This window comes from Oryza glaberrima, chromosome 4 (genome assembly GCF_000147395.1).
Source record: "Oryza glaberrima chromosome 4, OglaRS2, whole genome shotgun sequence".
NCBI lineage: Eukaryota > Viridiplantae > Streptophyta > Magnoliopsida > Poales > Poaceae > Oryza > Oryza glaberrima.
The window spans coordinates 20,601,953-20,620,868 of record NC_068329.1 but is presented as its reverse complement, the minus strand read 5'-3'; the positions used below and the strand labels follow the sequence as shown (position 1 = coordinate 20,620,868).

General features: G+C 44.8%; 2 protein-coding genes across 5 annotated transcripts; both read left to right on the top strand.

Moving 5' to 3' along the window:
• Positions 1 to 1,478: 1,478 nt before the first annotated feature.
• LOC127770082 (uncharacterized) lies at positions 1,479 to 8,363 on the top strand. Of its 3 annotated transcripts, XM_052295757.1 has the most exons (5): positions 1,479 to 1,596; positions 1,731 to 2,006; positions 2,927 to 3,260; positions 3,812 to 4,946; positions 5,594 to 8,363. In XM_052295757.1, the coding sequence occupies exons 3-5, from the start codon at positions 3,118 to 3,120 to the stop codon at positions 8,033 to 8,035; spliced, it is 3,720 nt and encodes a 1,239-aa protein (XP_052151717.1). In that variant the 5' UTR covers positions 1,479 to 1,596; positions 1,731 to 2,006; positions 2,927 to 3,117; the 3' UTR covers positions 8,036 to 8,363. The 3 variants fall into 3 exon arrangements, with proteins under 3 accessions (XP_052151717.1, XP_052151718.1, XP_052151716.1); XM_052295758.1 differs by lacking the exon at positions 1,731 to 2,006 and having other exon boundaries at positions 1,577 to 1,596; XM_052295756.1 differs by lacking the exon at positions 1,479 to 1,596 and having other exon boundaries at positions 1,630 to 2,006.
• Positions 8,364 to 14,884: 6,521 nt separating this feature from the next.
• On the top strand, positions 14,885 to 17,883 carry LOC127769556 (uncharacterized). Of its 2 annotated transcripts, XM_052295152.1 has the most exons (3): positions 14,885 to 15,057; positions 15,963 to 16,217; positions 16,868 to 17,883. In XM_052295152.1, the coding sequence occupies exons 2-3, from the start codon at positions 15,995 to 15,997 to the stop codon at positions 17,548 to 17,550; spliced, it is 906 nt and encodes a 301-aa protein (XP_052151112.1). In that variant the 5' UTR covers positions 14,885 to 15,057; positions 15,963 to 15,994; the 3' UTR covers positions 17,551 to 17,883. The 2 variants fall into 2 exon arrangements, with proteins under 2 accessions (XP_052151112.1, XP_052151111.1); XM_052295151.1 differs by lacking the exon at positions 14,885 to 15,057 and having other exon boundaries at positions 15,107 to 16,217.
• The last annotated feature ends 1,033 nt before the right edge of the window (positions 17,884 to 18,916 follow it).

The window sequence follows — 18,916 nt, the reverse complement described above, 5'->3', positions numbered from 1 at the left end:
CTAGCTATTAAGTGACGCACTATGATACACATTCAATGAGGATAGAAACGGAAGGGACGCTAGTTATTGAGTGATGCACTAGGATACACATTCAACAAGGATACATATGGAAGATAGGACGCTAGCTATCGAATGATGCACTAGGATACATTCAACAGGAGATACCGATGGAAGGAACGGTAGCTATCGAGTGACGCACTAGGATACACATTCTACGAGGATACAGATGGAAGGTACACCAGCTATCGAGTGATTAACTAGGATACACACTCCGCGGGGGATATAGATGGAATGGATGCCAGCTATTGAGTGATGCATTAGGATACGCGTTCGGCGGGAGATATAGATGGAAGGGACGCCAACTATTGAGTGGTGTATTAGGATACACATTCAATGAGGATATAGATGGAAGAGATACCAACTATTAAGTGACGTATTAGGATACACATTCAACGAGGTTACAGATGGAAGAGATGCCAGCTATTGATTGCCATATTAGGATTCACATTCAACGAGGATACAGGTAAGGATGCCAGCTATTGAGTAACGCACTAGAATACACATTCAACGGGAGAAACAGATGGAAGGGACATTAACTTTTGAGTGACGTACTAAGATACACATTTGACGAGGATACAGATAGAAAGCACACCAACTACTAAGTGACGCGCTAGGACAACACGTTTGGCGTGAGATACAAATGGAAGGGACGCCATCCATTGAGTGACGCATTAAGATATGTATTCGGCTGGAGATACAGATGGAAGGGATGCCGTCCATTGAGTGTCGCATTAGGATATGTATTCGGCTGGAGATACAGATGGAATGGACTCCAGCTATGGAGTGACGCATTAAGATACACATTCAAGGAGGATACAGATGAAAAAGGCACGCCAGCTATTGAGTGATACAATAGGATACATATTCAACGAGGATACAGATAGGGATGCCAGCTATTGAGTGACACACTAGGATACACATTTAACGTGAATAAAAATAAAATAGATATAAATTGATGAGTGACTACCAGGATATACATTCAACAAGGATACAAATCAATTCCAAAACAACCGTGCTCATAGAAAAAAAAAGACTTGACTGAAAGTAAATAGGACCTAGAAGCAATTTGTGACCTAGCAAGGGTATAACTGCAATCCTTGCAAGGGGCGTGGAACCTACAGCCTTGTTTTGTTTTTGTGTACGTCGGTAAAGAAAGGAAAAAAAAAACCCCGAGAGGTCTACAGGCAATAAACTGTAGTGGCATTTCTGAAATATACCCGTACCAACAGGGGCAAAGCTCTATAAATATATCTCTCTCTCCCTTCAACAAGACAACAAAGAAAGATGCAAGAGAGAGATCAGAGAAAAAGAAACAGAGTTGGTGTGGGATACGACAGGTCCCAGAAAGAAAAAAAAAACCCCCTCATTTTCTCTTTTATTTCTACCCTTCCTCTCCTCTCCCCTCTCTCTCTCTAAAAGCAAAACACACTGCTCACTCTCTCTCCCAGGTCTCTCTCTCTTGAGTTGCTGTTAAATGGTACAGGGCCTCCTTGCCTTTGCCTTGGTGGAGAACCAGATGCCTTTGATGTGTGAGTGGTTGGTGTTTCCTTCTCTCCCCTTCTCCTCTTCCCCCCTCTCTCTCTCTCTTCTCTCTTTTTTTATATAATCAACTAATTTCTTGCTAATTTTTTTCCTTTGCTCCTATCTCTCTTATTGCTGTGTGGGAGTAGGAGAGAGAAAGCTGGGATGGATAGATAGAGAGGAAGAGAGGGAAGCCAACAAAATCGGCAGTAGCCTCTCCCCCATTTTTTTTCTCCCCTCTCTCTCTATTCTTCTTCTTTCTCCTCTCCAGCAACCGCTCTCCTCAGTCCTCTCCTCCCCACCAAATCAAGCTGCTCTTCGCCGCGGAGGTCGTCGGATTCCGGGCCCTCTCACCGCGTGGATCTGCCGGCGGGGAGGGAGATGGGGGCTCTTGCGCCGCGGCGGCGCGGGTCGGGGAGCGAAAGGTGAGGACTTCTTTTTTTTTCCTTTTTCTGGTGTTCTTGGTGCGTTTCTTTCTTGCTGTGATTTCTTGGTGGTTCTTGCTGGGATTCTCCTTCTCTCTGCTTCGGGTTGGGGGATTTCTTGTGGGGAGAACGGCCATGGCGTAGATCTTCTCGTGCTGGTTGTGCTGGATGGATGGATCTTGGCTGTTTTTTTTTCTTCTTCTTCTTCCTCTTGATGAGTAGAGGGGGGTATGTTGGCCTTGGCTACACGCACAAAAAAAAAGAGGCTTTGATTTCGTGCCATATGCTTTTGTTCAGATTTGGTGCAGGTTATGCTGCCCTGTCATCCACTCTTGGGTGCCTCACCCATGGCTGCTGCTGCTGCTGCTTCTTCCAGGTCCAGGGCCAAAGAAATCCCCCTCCATTAGACCAGATTAAGCAGGAGAAAAAATCATCTCTTTTTCTTGGTTTCCCCATCGTGTTTCTGGGTGATTAAGCCCCCCGTCTTTACGTTCTTCCTTCTTTTGCTATTTATTTCCCCATCAAGAAAGCACTACCATACAAGCTACTAGGTGCTTAGCAACTGTTCATGCCTGCCTAGTTCTTTCTTGCTTGCTGTTTCTTTTTTTTTTCTTTTTTTTTTGCGCAAATCGTCGCCATAGCAGCGTGATCTGCATAAGCTCCCACTAATAATCCTCCTCTCGATTCGGTCCCTCGTCGCCTTTGCCTGTCGTGGTCATGATATTTCATGTGCTTTGGACTAACCTGACAGCAACCGCTAGCTCTTGCTCCTCCTATCCCTCTTCCTCTTCCTTCCAATCTCTCTTGCGCAGCTTCTGTTCTACATGAAATGACACCACGCGATCCTCTCGGGGGGAGCTCGCCCGATGGGGTTCGTGGCCGTGACATGAAATAATATGGGTCTTGGTTTGTGTCTGCAGGTGGTGGATGAGCTGCTGAGCTAGGAAGCAAAAGCTTTCTTGCTTTCACGAGGCGTACTCAACCATCTTGTTATGCTGGAGGGCAAGGATAAGAGCAGGCCCAATTGCTTCAGAGCTCTTGGGTTCTTGGTGCGGACTGTAGCAGCAGCAGAAGCAGTAGATCTGGAGGGGTCAGCGAAGGCGTTCATCAGATGTTATCCAGTGAGGAGCCTTCAGGCCCCTCTTGCTCTTCTATCCAGGGTGTGAGCGCTGTTCCGGCGACGTCCCCCGGCGAGTCGCCGGCGAGCCAGGATCCCACAGATCTGGTGCAACCGTGCGCCAAATTCTCCATAAGGTGAGAAAGAGGAACCTTAAGTTGATTGATATGATTTAGTCGCTTGGGGGATAAGGATTAGCCTCGGGTGCTTAAGTTCTTGATTGTGGATTAATTATTGGATGCGGCTTTGAGGGATCGGATTGGGTGTGTGTGTGACTTGTTGCTTTCAGAGGTTAATCCGTGTTATTTTGGGGGAGATTAATTAGTTTAGTTTTTTTTTGTTGATTAATGAAAAGGTGTCCCTTTTCACCTCAAGAATCTGAAAATAAAAGGGTGTCTCTCGTGCCTTCGTCTGATGAATCTTTGTCCACTGTGTGTTAATGGTTTTCTTATTTCCATACTTAGTGGTCTTCTGTAATTAACAGACGGTTTAGAGGTTTTCAGTTTTGATATGACAGCATCTTCAGTAGGTCCATGAAGATGTTTTTATCTATTTTCTTTTCAACAACATTATGGAGGGGTTCTCAGTTTAATGCAGTCTTGCGTACTATGCAAATTAATGGTTTTCTTCAGCTATCTACTACATATCTATGAGCATGTGCTAATGGAGATCCATGTCTTTTCTCCAGAGATTATGTTTTTGCTTCAAGGAGCAAAGGCATCAAGAGAAGCTGGCCTTTCCATCCACGGTCGCTGCAGCTTTGCCTGAAGCGTGGTGTGAAGGATCTGCTACCTCCATTTGAACCACCTGATTTGATTCGATCCCGGTCTTTGAGTACTACCATAAACGTTGAGCAATCTGCTGCAAGTTCAGAAGCCAATGCTCCGGTTGGTCTGGTGAAGACTAGAGATGATGGTTCGTCTATTGTGAATGCAAGCAATATCAACTTCCAGTCATGCCAACCAGTAGCTGAGTCACTTGGTCCTTCACAGTACACCTCACCAGAGGATGGGAAATCTGCTGTTGACCAAGGGGAGAATACAAATGGATTGGACCATACTGATGAGGTTATGCCAGTAGATCTGCAAGTCAATAGTTGCACCAAAGCAATTCGGCAAACTGAGGTTGCTGTACTCTCTTGGCGATCGAAAAATCTTGACTCATCACGAGAGCCATCAGAAAAGAAGTGTAAATTGGTAGTCAAAGTAGGATCCTTGACGCGGACAGAAGAGGTGGCATCTAATTCTAGCACGGTTTCAGACCCGATGGCCTCAAAAACCTGTCCTGTTTGCAAAGTGTTTGCTTCTACTTCAAACACAACCTTGAATGCCCATATGGACCAGTGCCTTTCTGTTGAATCTAATACTGAGCCAGTGGAAAAAGTTATCTTGAAACCGAAAGTTAAGCCAAGGAAGAAGCGACTGATGGTGGACATTTACAAGACTGCCCGTCTGTTCACTCTTGAGGATCTTGATCAGAGGAATGGCACTAACTGGGCTATCGAATTGGCTACACCCACCACGAACAAGGAGGTTTGCACTGAGAACCGTAGCCCAGAAGTGGTGCCGTTTGACCCAAGAGACGACAAAAGAGAAGGCGATGTCTATGTTGATTCTAATGGGATAAAAATTCGGATTTTGTCCAAGTCTAGTGATGCGTCTTTGGTGTTGAGGGATGAACATAATTCAAGGAAAGTTGCCAAGAACGAGACTGGAAAAAGTATGTTGATGAGCAAGACGTGCTTGAAATCCAAAATATGCAAGAATAAGAGGCTCAAGTTTCCAGGGAAGAAGCACAGCAAAACTAACCGATTGAATACCCAGGTATGCAGTGTCGTTAAGCTTATTTTTACTGGTTGTTCACTGAAAGTTTAGCACTCTGTTTATTGCCTGACATGGCCTGGTCCACTGAGCATTATTCCATGGGTTGATGTGGCTGTTGTTTTAACTGAGCTTTCTACTTCTCTGTCACATTTTAAAAGTCCCCATGTTATTGTAAAATATGTATAAGAAACATATTAAGACAAAGGTTTATCTTAATGTGATGCTGTTTGGTCACAAATGTGGGTGTGAGGTTATGCTACTGGCTGGCTTAATTGTAGACCATGATGTTTACTTGCTGCATACAAGAATACAGTGTGTTCAAATTGTTGATAGAAAAGCTTGATTGCAGTAACAGCTGCTTGTGGTACTCATCTAGGTCCTCAAGGCAATGCTATATGAAGATTCAATACATGTTAGAATCTGAGTCATATGAATCTGTCCTCAAGTTAATATTACATTATTATGCTTAATGACAATTTTCAATATGGCATGTTATTTGGTAGATGTTAAAATGTTACTGAATTTTAAGGTCCATTTTGTTCGTCTATTGCATATGATAATAGTTTGTTATCCAACCATTTTCATATAATTGCAAATTTATGTTGTGCTAATGGTTTTTATTCTTGCATGTGATTTTATACATACAGGTTCGAACACATACAGATGGAGATATGCATGAGCACACCTCTGAGGACGAAGAGGAGTCCACTATGCATATGCAGAAACCTACTGAAAGCACAAGTTATGGTGGCTCCGAAACTATAAGGCAATGGGTGGGCTCCAAACGCTCAGGTCTCTCTAAGAATTGTGCCCGAGAGGTTACTGATAAAGCATCCAAGAGTATAACGCCTGGAACCAAGAAGTTGGCTAGGAGCAGCATTCGTGGTTTTGATGATTCTCAAATATCAGATAGTCCTCCTGAGGCATTTTCTTCGCAACCGCCGGAAGAGATGACGACCACTTCAGAAGCTAATGATGATGAGGAGAGGAATGGTACTTCGAGATTGCTCAGATCGATTCCTAGATGGTCTTCAAAAACTACTCCATCCAGCAATGTCATACCAAAAGTACCTAGGTCTGCTGCTGCTCTAGCCAAAAGGAAAATAAAGGAGATCGGAAGGAGAGAGTCCTATAGGTCTGATAACTATGATACAGTGAGGAATTCCACCTCGATCAGAAACTCTGTACGTCGGGGTCCTTCCTCCTCTGTTGCTGGGCTGAGTGATGGCTCAAATAGGGTTGCATCTACCAAGAAGTTCCGGAAGAACCGATCTCTGTTGAGGACTGGCAGGCGTGAATTCTCACCTTCTAACAGTGGGCTAGTTCATGGTTTTGGTCAAGACCATGGATCTAATCCCAATCATACAAACAAGAGGTTCAGGGTTAGTAACAAGGAAACCTCCAAGAAGCTTAAGCACACTCAAGAAGATACTGCAGATAATGACTTCTCTTATGAAAGTGATGTACCAGCATTAGGACAAGGGGATGATCAATACGATGCGGCTCAACAAGCAGGAATTTCACAGATGTATTATGAAGGTGAAGAGCCTGAAACTGAAATGCAATGTGCATCACCCTCCAGAAGTGATCCTGTAGACTGCAGCAATGATATGAGCAGCGATTCTTTGAGTCCAGAAAATAATGAGACGGCAGATGATGTTTTGGTGGAAGGCTATAGTGTAGCAATTGTGGATCCATGCTCTAATGAGAAATCTGCATATCATGCTCATATACCCAACGACGTTGCCAATAATGAGGTGGAAGAATGGCAAATTGATCCGTCTTCAACTAAGGAATCTAGTGCCTGCTTGACCAATAATAGGGACATGGGTCTTGGAGCTCCTCAGGATAACTCATCGATTACATCAAACAGAGAAGATTCTAACCTTGATCACGGTTTGGTTTTTGATCGTGGCTCATCCGGCTCTCCTGTTTCAACTGCCTCCACACTGTCTCCTTCAACTTCTTTGAGGGACTCAAGGACTAACAGGTCTGAGCCAGGTCCATCCACTGTTAGTCTTCCAACTGTTGAGGAACGGGTTTCTGGGAGCTCGAATCAAGAAACCAAGTCGACACCTCTTGCCAGAGAAGGTGAACAGTTGCCTGAAAAGTCCTGTTGTTGCAATTGTCGGGAGAGCATTTCCAGGGATTCTCAGGTGCACGATCAAAGTGCGATGGCTAGACCAGTGCCAGCTTTTACTGGAAGGCCGGTTCCACAGTTGAACATAGGTTTGCGTGCGTCTTCATCGTTCAGCACATATCAAAGAACCAGCACAAAGGCAAATCCTTGCTTAGATTCACATGATCAGACATTAGCTGGTAAGGTTTCAGCTGAGCCTACCATGACCCACCCATCTTATACGACAGATTGTATGAGCCCATCAATACAAACTCAGCTTCCTTCACCATCAAATCCTATTTTGAGATTGATGGGCAAGAACTTGATGGTGATGAACAGTGAGGAGAGTGGACATCCTCAGGCACCCAGTTCAGATTACATCATGAGAGGAAATTACATGGCACCTGGTTGTTTTATGCCTCAAAACTACCAACATATTGGTGATCCTGCATTTATGAACACAACACCGTCAACAGCCAATCATCAAATTCCTCTGTCAAGTGTACAAGCTGGCAACTTTTCTGCTCCTACGTTGCATAATGGTTCCATGGTGCAATCTGATTATCATTCTCCACAAAAGCCATACAGGAACCTCCTTCCAGTCATGCATCATCCATCCTACATGATGAAAGAAGTAATCATGATTGATGACTCTCCTGAGCACAGAAGCGATCCACAAATCAGTATGCTTCTTCCTTCTGCACCTTCTCCAGCTACAATCTCGGTCCCGAACACTGTGGCATCAAGGCCATTTTACTGCCTTCCATCCCAAAACCAGCTTTTACCAAGGGAGAGTGCTGTTGGACCCCTGCCTGTATTCACAAACATTAACCCAATTGTTGGTGTTAGCTCATCAAGTCAAGGAAACAACGCAGAAGTAGCACATCCTTACATGTCAAATCCATTCTATGTGCAATCTCCGGCTGGTTACATAAACCCATCGGTCTACTATTCGCAGAATTTACGGTGATGATTCCTCAGTAACTCAAATGAAGAAGAGAACTGCAATTGGTCATCAATGCCAACGTGGGAATAATGAGAGCTTTGTGATGAGTCTAAAATTCTGAGAGTAGTGAACCTTCATAAGATGCCTGACTTTTTCATGAGGTTTTTTCACATAGGTTGCCTCTTTAGTTTTTCGTTTCAGGTAAACTTGTTTGCCTTCAAAGTACTTCAATTACATCCTGCAAAGTTCCAGTAAGTTATAGTATGGCATTGTCCAATAGTGCTCAAGGATATACCTCACTATTTATCGAAGAAACTAATAGCTTACATTGCAGCAAAATTTTTTCCTTTTCCCTACTGTTTCCCCCTCTGCTCTTTGGATTGTTTCTCGTCAGTTTGTGATAGTTGATGCAACAGCAGTAAAGATGTTGCCAAGATATAAAGTAGTGAACTTTGCATATGCAATGCATCGCACTGTGATTTGCATAGTCGCAGATGAACTGACATGTGTACTGTTGCTTGGCTGACAAACCAAATTAAGTAGCTAGTTTCTGGATGTCAAACTGTGGGGGAAATCAAATAGGAAAAGAAAAAAAAATGGCATGGTAATAGCCTTGAGATTTTTGGGTTTCAGAACAATATTTGGTAGACCTGTGTTCAAGCTTTCAATATTTGACTAAAAAGGCACATATGGATGATCTTTTGATTTGTTTAGTTTGTATTTTAGAGTTGTGAAAGAAAGTTCAGGTTAATCTTGCTTTATCAATATCAGTTGGCTGCATATGCTGGAATTCCCAATAGAATTTTAGCACTTGTAACAGTTGGTTTAGGTCACATGAAGAACAAGTAATCACATGTGATACTAACAACATTTCCTCAAATTAAGTAGACAAAGTACCCCCCACGAAACGGCCGGCTTAGATTTCTGTGCAACATATGGTTCTCAAAATTACTAATACTTTGCAAAATAAATAAATAAAGTTTATGTGTCTTGTATTGATGTCATATAAGTCCTTGAATAGATATCTACTTCATTTACTGTGGTAAATTGAAATTGAGTGATGTATCCCTAGTGTTTTGCATTACCAAAATGAAAGGCCAATCTTATTGCCGGTGATTTTTCTCTATTCCTTATTGTTTGCATGGTAATTTAGGACAGTGCTTGATGACATATTAGCACTACTGCAAACAAACCTAGAGCTTCTTTTTTCTGTGATTATTCTGAGTCATCTTGTCACTTTTTTCGCTTCTGCAAATAAACCTCTGCGTGTCTAGGCTCCTTTGTGCATAGGAATGGAACGATATTTGCTCGCAGGAGTATTATCTGATCTTAGAAACCTGCACGGACAAACAATCTCGTTTGAAATTCCAGGTTTCCGTCGCGTCATTTCAGGGGGGTTAATATTCTGAGGAATTCATTACAAGATTAGGCAAACTAAACCTTGTTAGGGTGTGGCCTCTAGTTCGGTCTCAGAACTGACGGAATTCCAGAGGCTCTGTCTGGACACTTTTATTCTGTTTCTTCAGAATCTCCAAAACTGAAAAAATCATCTTCCAGTTTCTCTCTCTCGTTTGTTTGAAATCCGATCAAAACTTGGAGCTCCACAGGTGTCATAATTTCTGGATCTCCAAGTGAAACAGTAGTAATAGACTACAGTAAGCCGGAGTAGCTGGTGGTAAAGATAACAGAGTTTTTTTTTTTTCAGTGTGTGGTCGCCACCAGAAAAGGGCAAAGGAAAGGCACTGCCACTGCCCCTGCTCACCTTGCAGCTTTCGCCCCTGCACAGCAACACCCTTGCCTTGCCTCACAGTAGCTCAACTAACACCAATCAATGGCACCATCAGAATCACACTGTTTTAATCCTCTCCACCTTTTTTATTTCACACATAACACAATCACGCTGTTTTAGTCCTCTCCACCTTTATTTCACACAGGACACGGCCATGATCCCGGCTAAAACCAGTTTTGTTTGCCGAATTTTGGGTGTGGAAACAGTATAATAATTCTGGAAAAAAGAAGAAAAAAAATCCCCTAAAATCCGATGGAAGAAACCGAGTTTATAACAATTATACGAGAGCATGAATCGAATACCATAAAGTTAAAAACATTTCGGATAAATCAAACCGTTCAACAGTTTAAGAAACGTGTTCACGGTAAATCCATGATTGAATCGTGCCCGTAAGAGCAGGTACAATAACAAACTATTAGCCAGCTATAAACATATTTTAATGAGATAAAATATGAGAGAGAAGAGCAACGGGCTACAGTTCTGTAGCCAGCTGCAACACGGACTCCGAGACGCAGTGTGTGTATGATATGTGAAACTATATATTAATAGTATAGTAAGCAACTATTGTATGAATTGGTTATAGATAAATTAGAGCTAATAGTTAGATATACTATTAAATTTGCTCTAATAATCCATACTCCGTAAGACGAAAACCAAAGTGGGCAACCCCCATTAACCACGTCTCCAACTACAATTTCGTGCCCAATAAATAGTGAGTACTACTACTCCAGTAGACCCCGTCTCACACTGCCGCTGAATCTGATTATAGCGTCCCCCCCTATCCGTTCACTGTCAGGGGCTCTGGTCCCGGACAGCAACGGCCACCACCACCACCTCGCCGAGAAAACAGGATCCCAGACAGGGAGAGATGCTGGTCGATCGTGTGGTAGCATCTCCTCTCGTCTCCTCTCCCTCGGCGACGCGAACGCGAACGCCGAACGCGACGGCGGAGACGGACGGTGCCGTGCACGTAAACAGCGGCGAGCGAGGCCCGTAAGATAACAGTGGCGCAATGATTCGTTCGGGGGCGTGTCCACTGCCCACCACCACCACCCGTCCTCACATGGCGCCGTTGCTGTTGCGCCGTACGGTTTTGTGTCTCTCTCTTTTTTGGTTTTTGTTTTTTTGGTGGCTCCGATGAATGGATGAATAATGAATGGTTTTGCACTCTAGATGGATCTCTGTCAGTGGCCTGTGCCGGATGGGGATTTAGAGGGAGGGAGGGAGAGGGAGTAGCCTCCTAGATCAAAATTATTTCATTGAGGTAGAGATCAGTGCTATGGGTTAGAGCATCTTCAACAGGATCATGATCCTCTGCAGTTGATTGGACCGCGTCTTTGTCACTGATAATCGGGTCCACATGTCAGTGATAAAAGCACGGTGCAGTGATGGTAGAGGATCTCAGTCGCTCAAACGAACTATCCAAATTAAACTATAACCTGCTATCCAATTGATTTGGTAAATCAAACTTATTGTTTACTCCAACGGTCTCTCCATGTGTACTCTTCATTCTAAGCCTATGACATTAGGACTCATATGTCATCCTCTAGTCCTCTACTTCCCTCTTCTTCTTCCTACTCTTTCCCCCCTCTCTTCCTCTTCTCCCGACCCTTCAACGACGGTGGTGTAGACGACGGTGGCGGCAGCTGGCAACAGTGCAGATGATGGCAGGGGCGGCTGGCGACGACGACCTCGACTAGACACCGGCCGAATCCGCGTGGGGACGGAAGTCACCCCCGCCCCCCTTCCCCGAATCCATGCCACGTCAACCGAATCCGGTGGGGTAGAGGAGGCAGTGGCTGTTGCTCGAGGTGAGGGGGCAAGTGGATGGGAAGCCGCCAACGGCGATGCAGTTTTGTGGGACAAATCCACGACGACGTCAGCTTGGCTCCAACAACAGGTGAAGGCCAGCGCCAGATAACGACGGCAGCAACTGCAGCGGATGGCGGCTAGACATCGGCCTTGACGAGGGATGGCGCTACCGGCTTGACCTTGTCGTCGTCATCGCTTGAGGTTTTGCGGATGGGGGCACTCGGAGTAGGTGGCGGCGGTGGTCGGAGCGAGTCGTCGCGGTGGCACACCAACGTCGGTGGCGGTACCCAAAGCCAATGGCGGCGGTGCCCGGAGCGGATAGTGAGAACGAAGAGAGGAGGGAGAGAGCATCCCGCGTAGGGCCTATGGTTGGCGAGGCAATTTTGACTGGCCAAGTTCGGTCATTGAGGTAGCCAGTTTGGTCATCGAGATGGCCAAGCCATTCAATTGGCAAGGTTGTTGGAGCTTGTTTTTGGTCCATAGTTGCTAAATTTTAGCTTGGAGAGTGGGATAGCTATTATGTTAAAGATACTCTTAGTTTGGTTTGCTATCAGTATTTGGCATTGATAACATTTTAGCAATGTATGTGTTGTTGGTAGGGTTTGGTAGCAAACTAAACAGTGCCAGAATACTATTTAAAATTATTATGAAAAATAGATGCACAACGGAGATACGAATTTTATGTGGAAAACCCTTACGGGAAAAAAACCATGGGCGCCGACCCAATAATAATTTATTAGGAATTGGGGGGGTATACTGTTGGTCTTTATCTGTTTGAGCATGGGTTAAGAGGCATTCCGTACTCGTGGGTTAAGTGTGTTATGTGTGCGTGATGAGCATGCACGTCTTCCGTAGGTTTCCCCTGCGGTAACTGTGGGAAACATTGAGAAACAATACAAAATTTATCATTTAAATTTGGGAAACAATACCCCATATATATATATATATATATATATATATATATATATATATATATATATATATATAGAGTACCATGACGATAAGCACGGTTAACCCTCCTCCTTCCCTACAATAGGATAAAATACCTTTCAAAATGCTATACTTTGGTGAGGCAAGTTTTGATTTCAAACCAAAACGGCTCTGTACTACCAATATGGAAATGATCATTTGTCCCGATTTTTCTGTCACAAGAGATTGGCTTCAGAAGGACCATGAGAAGGTTGTAACAAACAAAAAACATTACTGTTCTTATACAACTGAAAACGATCAGCTAAAGCATCATCATCATCATCATTTTGAGATACAGTTAAAGCATCATAGTGTCCCACCTAGAGTAATTCAGAGACCTGTTTGGCGCCCGTACACAAGCGTATATATATATACGTGCTTCTCGATCGTGTTTACGGAGACTAGTACTAGCAAACTCTGCCGTTTGTATAAAAAGCATTGACGTGCTTTGCGTCCTAAAGGTGTGGCAAGTATCTTGATGGTGGCACACAATGTCCTGGAAAAAGACCTTAACTCGAATGGCACGCTACTGCACACAAACATTCAAGCCATCCCCTGTAGCTGGAACCTTTCTTGTGAATGGATGCAAAATTTGCTGGAAATTAGGGACACCAAAGGCTTGATAAAAAAAATTACACGGAATTTCATAAAATTTGAGGAAGGCTTCTGTCTGTGGGGTTGTCATGCGGTGACCTTTGCAGCGAAGAAAAAGAGTACACGGCTTAGATGGAGTAATATGGTTGTGTTGTAATTGATCTTGTTATCTTGTCCACTTGCAGAGTATAAGAGATGAAGTGTGTTACACGATTATCCTTTTTCTTTCAGGTAATATTTTAAATTACTTCTTTTAAAAAATTCTGAAGATACTTTAGCAAATTACTAAAAGTGATGCTATGAACACAGTGAACGGATTATAATATGACTTTGCATAAAGATGTGGCCCAACAAATCCACCAAGGCAAGTAACGTGACCAAACAAAGCCCTAAAAAGACCACGGTGGAAAACTGGAAACTAATATAACCAAGGAAGTCCATTTTGGCTCCCTCAGCTGGCTGAGTCTGATTGGACTCCCTAACCCTTAAAACCGGATATATTGACACCCTTATTTATCCAAACCAGTTCAGTTTAGCTCCCCGTTTAGGCCTTGTTCGGTTAATCCATGTGAGGGAGGGATTGGAGAGGATTTATTCCACACCTTAGAAGATGTTTTATCCCACGCAGCGCATTGACCTGATCTAGTATTACAATCAACAAATAACTAAAAAAGTATTGTAAGACCCACATGCCAGTAACCACTTATTCTTCCTCTTTCCTCTATTCTCGCATATCTCCCTCATCGCTCTCCACCTCTCCCCTCTCTTTCCCAGTGGTCTCCAAGGGCGGCGACCGAAGAGACCAGAGGCCCTGCCCAGTGGAAGAGGAGGCGGAGGCGGCAATGGCTCGACTGGCGAAAAGTAGCCACGTGGAGGCCCGGGAAGCGATATAGATATGGACGGGGTCGATTTCGGTGAAGATGGTTGGGTGGTGGAATACTTGAGTTCGCACTTGTTGGTATGTTGATGAACACATGAGGGAGTAAGTGCCTAGAGCGAGGACTTCAATTCCTTCACCGATGCTAAGGCGGCCGTTAGTGCTGGTGATTCGTGGTAGAGCATTAAGGCAGCTATTGGTGGATACCGGAGAGGAGAGGGTAGGGGCGGAGCTACAATATAAGCATCGGTGTCAGGCGACATCGACGACTTTCGGCAAAACCTACAGCAAAACTGCTCATCCATATATTATAGCATCACGATCTAAGTATAATTAGCATACTATGACACCGATAGATACATTATGACACTAACGAACCAATTTTCTGGATCCGCCACTAGGGGAGGGGGAGATGGAAGTAGGGAGAGAGGATGTGGTGAAAGAGTATGACCTGTGAGCCTATTGATTTCTTCTTTTAATTATGTCCATGTTGGCATTTTACGTGGATGCCACGTTAACAAATCTAACCGGTTAATACACCACGTAGAATAAACGGGGTTATAAGTCGTCAAAGGAGGCAATTTGATTCGGTTTTAATACTCGAGGAAGGTTATATATCCGGTTTTATGGTCGAGAAATGCGAATCAGACTCGGTTCATGGTTGGTTGAGGCAAAATGGGATTCTCCCTAAAAAGTCCTAAAAGGACCATGGCCCAACAACATCTTTCCCTAGGTGATAAACAGCTGAACCGAATATTCGCGATTATCAAGGTACCTCCCTGCAAAATTCGCAGCCAAATTCTCTCTCGATTTTGCCTGTTGGTTTCGTGCTTTCCCCTCCTCTCCCCACCCCTTCGCTTCGGTTCCTTTCTGCCCGCCACTTCACGGAAAATTCCCCGCGAAAATATTTATACGGGGGCCGCGCCCGCGGCGCGGGTCGTCGCTGCTCCCACTCATCCGCCAACCGGTTGCCCCCGAATCCCGACGAACCTTCGCTGCTCCCAGGTGCGTAATTTCTCCTCCCCCTCGCCTCCGATTTCCTACGAAATTCCGCCCCCGTTCGAGCCAAGAAAGTGCGGGTTTCTCGACGATGATGGCGGCTTCTAGGGTAGTTTCTTGGAATTTTTTTGTTTTGATGGCCTGCTTGGAAATGTTCGTGGCGGCGTGCAGTCAATTGGTCGTGGATTTGTGATTGTTCGTCAGGTTTATAAATTTGGGCGTGTTTATCGGTAGGCGATAGCAGTAGCCAAACCCTGGACCTGAATACCTGATTCCCTGAGGCTGAAATTAAGTTCTTTCTGTGTTGTGGATTCGGGTTGTTAGGATGGCTCTGTTGGATTACGCAGCTAGGCCTAGGGATTCCGCCCCGTCGCCTGCAAGGTTGCTGCTGCAATCTTCTTCTCCCGCTGAGGCGAATTGTGGTGAAGCAGCTCGGTTTGATGGCGTGGCTAGAGGGGAGAATTGTTCCAAACTGCAATTGAGGGAGATTAAAATTTCGAGCTTGGATAGTTGTGCTTCTGAGAAGGAGAATCTAATTGGGTACCTTCCGAAGTTACCCTTCGATGAGGAGCCTGCTGTACGCAAGTTATCTCTACCATGTGTAGCAATGCAAGAAAAGTATGTTTTGCATACATCACCAAGAAAAGGGTGTAGGCTGAGGAGGTGGAGAAGGGTGAGGAGGGATCTAAGAGACAACCCATTGGATTTGGATGTCAATTTTCTGGTGCTAGCCACGGGATACTCGCTAGGGATAGGATCGGGGATATCTGGAGTTTGTATAAATAGGAAAAGGATTAGGATGAAGGATTTCGGGGGTGTGGGGCGAATCACGCGCAAATCGCACCCGAGGGGTCTGAGGGACAAGGAGGAGGCTTGCATTTTTGAGTCTTACTTTGTAACATCTGGTGCAGGTGGTGCTGTTAGCAACAACAGGCATCAAATAATGTCGATGAGCTATGACGGGGATCAAAGCGAGGACCGGCAAAGCGAAGAGGTTCAATCAGCATATAAAAGTCACGGTGGGGGTGTGTTAAGGGGGTATTTTAATTTGGATAGGTCTGAAGAGCAAAATGAAGAAAATGAGTGGAGTTGGATTCCTCAAGATGGTGATCCTCTAGCTGAATCAATGTCTTCGCTTCAGACGACACAAGAAGCTCTTGAGAATGGTAAATTCTTGTTTTCACGGGCATTTCATATGCACTCAGTTTTTCATGTAGTTTTGTAGAAATCGGTAGATAGCCTTTTCCCTTTGTGCTTCTGAACCTTATGAGGCTAACTGTGCTAGCTTGTCGACTTAATGCTTTATTCAGTTCTTAAAAGCTTTAGTTTGTGTTGGGGTGCTTCACTGAAAACCGCTAATTGACCTCAGATAACATCACTTCACTATATCAAGGATTCTATTAAAAAGTTGTATAATTTTTACTGGGCAGGTGACTACTGACTATTTGCACAGGTCCTGCTAATTTAAGGATGATAAGTAGTTTTGTTTAGGTATATTTGGTGATAGTTACAGCCCCCATGCTTATAATATGTGTGTCGTTTGGAGTACTGCATTTATGGCAACACTCCTTTTTGTTGTTGTTGTTGTTGCTTGAATAAAAACACAAAAGTTAATGGCTTACTTTTCTCGTGTTATTTGAAAAAGCTTTTCATAACAACATAATTGGGTTTATGAATTTACTTGAGTGGCCCTGCAATGTTGTCTTGTCCCTGTTCCTACCTTTGTACATTGTACTACCTTTTCAGCTTGCTGCTGTTTATGCTTGTGTTAAACTATCTGTTTTAAGGGCTATGCTCTGCTTCTGTTCTTTTTCAGAGATGCAAAAACTGTCAGATCTTAGCAAGGAGTTAGGGGCTGACAACTTCAGCAGTGATAACAGAGCAAACAACGCATTCGTTTCGCCTGATGAGGACGATGTTCTTGAAACGAATCAAAAGATGAGCCATCTAGAACAGAAACTGGAAGAGGCGTCAAACACTATCAGAGAGAAGAACTCGGTATTATCACAGCTTCAAGAACTCATCGACGGCATGCACATAGCAACACCGGCGGAGAGGGCCTTCGACATCGATCAGCTGGAGACGGACCTCGACCGCCAGCTCCAGGAGAAGATCGAAGCCGAGATCCAATCCCTCGTCATGCTGAAAGCGAGGCAGAGCTGGCAGGTCCGGACCGAGGACCAGCTCGCCCTCAAGGAGCACAAGCTGTCCTCCGGTGGCGACAATGGCGATGGCGATTGCGACAGCGACAACGCGAGGATGATGATGATGGTGAAGCTGCGGGAGACGGAGAGCAAGATCGTCAAGCTGAAGGAGCAGGTGGAGAAGCTGGAGGTCCACGAGAGGGAGCTGTTCGGGACGACGCAGGTGCTGAGGATGCAGAGCCGGACGCTCAAGATATGCCTCTTCGGCCTCCTCCAGCTCGTCCTGCTCTTCCTCTCCCTCAAGGCGTTCTTCGCCCAGGTCTCCGACCCCTTCGATGACGTTGTGCCGACGTGATCGATTTGGTATTTCAAAGGCCTGATGATTGCGTTCTCCTAGCTTGTAAATATGGTCACTAATTATGTGTGTTTGTTAGGTCTAATTTCGATACGGTTGACTAGCTGATTGCAGGTTGTGATGTACAGCTGAATTACGAAAACTCTTGTAAAAAAAATGTCAGTTTGTGCATAAACTAGCCATCAGTCCTGTCCATTATAGGCCGAGCACGAGAACAGCAGTAAAAAATTTCCTTGGCTGACGATGAAAACGGTCGAAACTGTAGCATGTCTATTCGAAAAATGACTCTTGGTCGGTCGGAAATAAATTATATTTACCAGTTTAATTATTTTAGTGGTGGTTGCAGTATTACACCGAAAGAAATTATAGACAACACGAATTCTGTACTGTTTGTAAAAAGGACTATCAAAAAAATACTGCAAATTTTTTAAGTGAAAACTTTCTCAAATGTAATTGTAGTATAGTTATAATATAATTTTACCATAACTATACTATCTAACTACAATATAACTTTGATATAAGCATTAAAAAATAGATACAACTTTTTATACCTAAATTATATAGATGTTATAATGTAGTTAGAGTGTAACTACAATGTAACTAGTATAGCATGAAACTTGATGTAGTATCATATGACTGAAAATTCAAAAGCTAAGGAAAAAAAATGCCACAAATTTTATAGCAAATCCGCTAAAACAGTATTACTCTTGCAGAAACGAAGGAGTCGTTGTTGGAGTCGAAGAGGGCGCTTGGGGGGGGGGGGGGGGGGGGGCTCCGGAACAGAGGTTGAGCACAGAGGAGGGAAGGAGGAGGGGGCGCAACCAACAGTAGCGGCTCGACTAGGCAAAGAGCCATAGGTGGTAGGGAAAGTGGAGAGGGGGTTGGAGGAGAAGAGGTGGCGGATGACCTGTAGCGCCCGTTCCGTCGTGGCGCCTAGCGGGAAAACTAGCTCTTAAAAATCCTAATTGCGAAATCCGTTTCCTTGCTTGTTGTCTAGTGTCCGTGCCATCTCAGATCTCAAATCCCCGATCTATCGCCAGTTCAATCCCGAATCCAAAATCCTTCCCAAATCAAATCCCTCCGCAAAAGTCTAATTCGCCTCCCTAGGGTTCGATGGGCCGAATCCCTCTCGGCCCATCTTCCCCCTCCCTCCCGGCTCTCTCTCTCTCTCTCTCCCCGCTCTGCTATGAGCCGCGCCGAGCCCTCCCTCCCGCATCCCGCTGCCGTTCCCGCCGACGCCGCCAAATCGTCGCCGCGCGCCGTTGCTTCCCGCGCGCGCGCGCCGTGGTGGCCGACCGCCCGGTCGCCGCCGCCGTCAGCCTCTGCCGCGTCTGCCCGCGCCTGCCACCCGTGTCGCCGCTCCGCT

Excerpts from the sequence above, each read along its gene's own strand:
- LOC127770082 (XM_052295757.1), top strand. The coding sequence starts at position 3,118 with ATGTTATCCAGTGAGGAGCCTTCAGGCCCCTCTTGCTCTTCTATCCAG. Across the intron at positions 3,261-3,811 it reads TGCGCCAAATTCTCCATAAG|AGATTATGTTTTTGCTTCAA; the intron begins GTGAGAAAGAGG and ends TCTTTTCTCCAG. Across the intron at positions 4,947-5,593 it reads CTAACCGATTGAATACCCAG|GTTCGAACACATACAGATGG; the intron begins GTATGCAGTGTC and ends TTATACATACAG.
- LOC127769556 (XM_052295151.1), top strand. The coding sequence starts at position 15,377 with ATGGCTCTGTTGGATTACGCAGCTAGGCCTAGGGATTCCGCCCCGTCG. Across the intron at positions 16,218-16,867 it reads ACAAGAAGCTCTTGAGAATG|AGATGCAAAAACTGTCAGAT; the intron begins GTAAATTCTTGT and ends GTTCTTTTTCAG.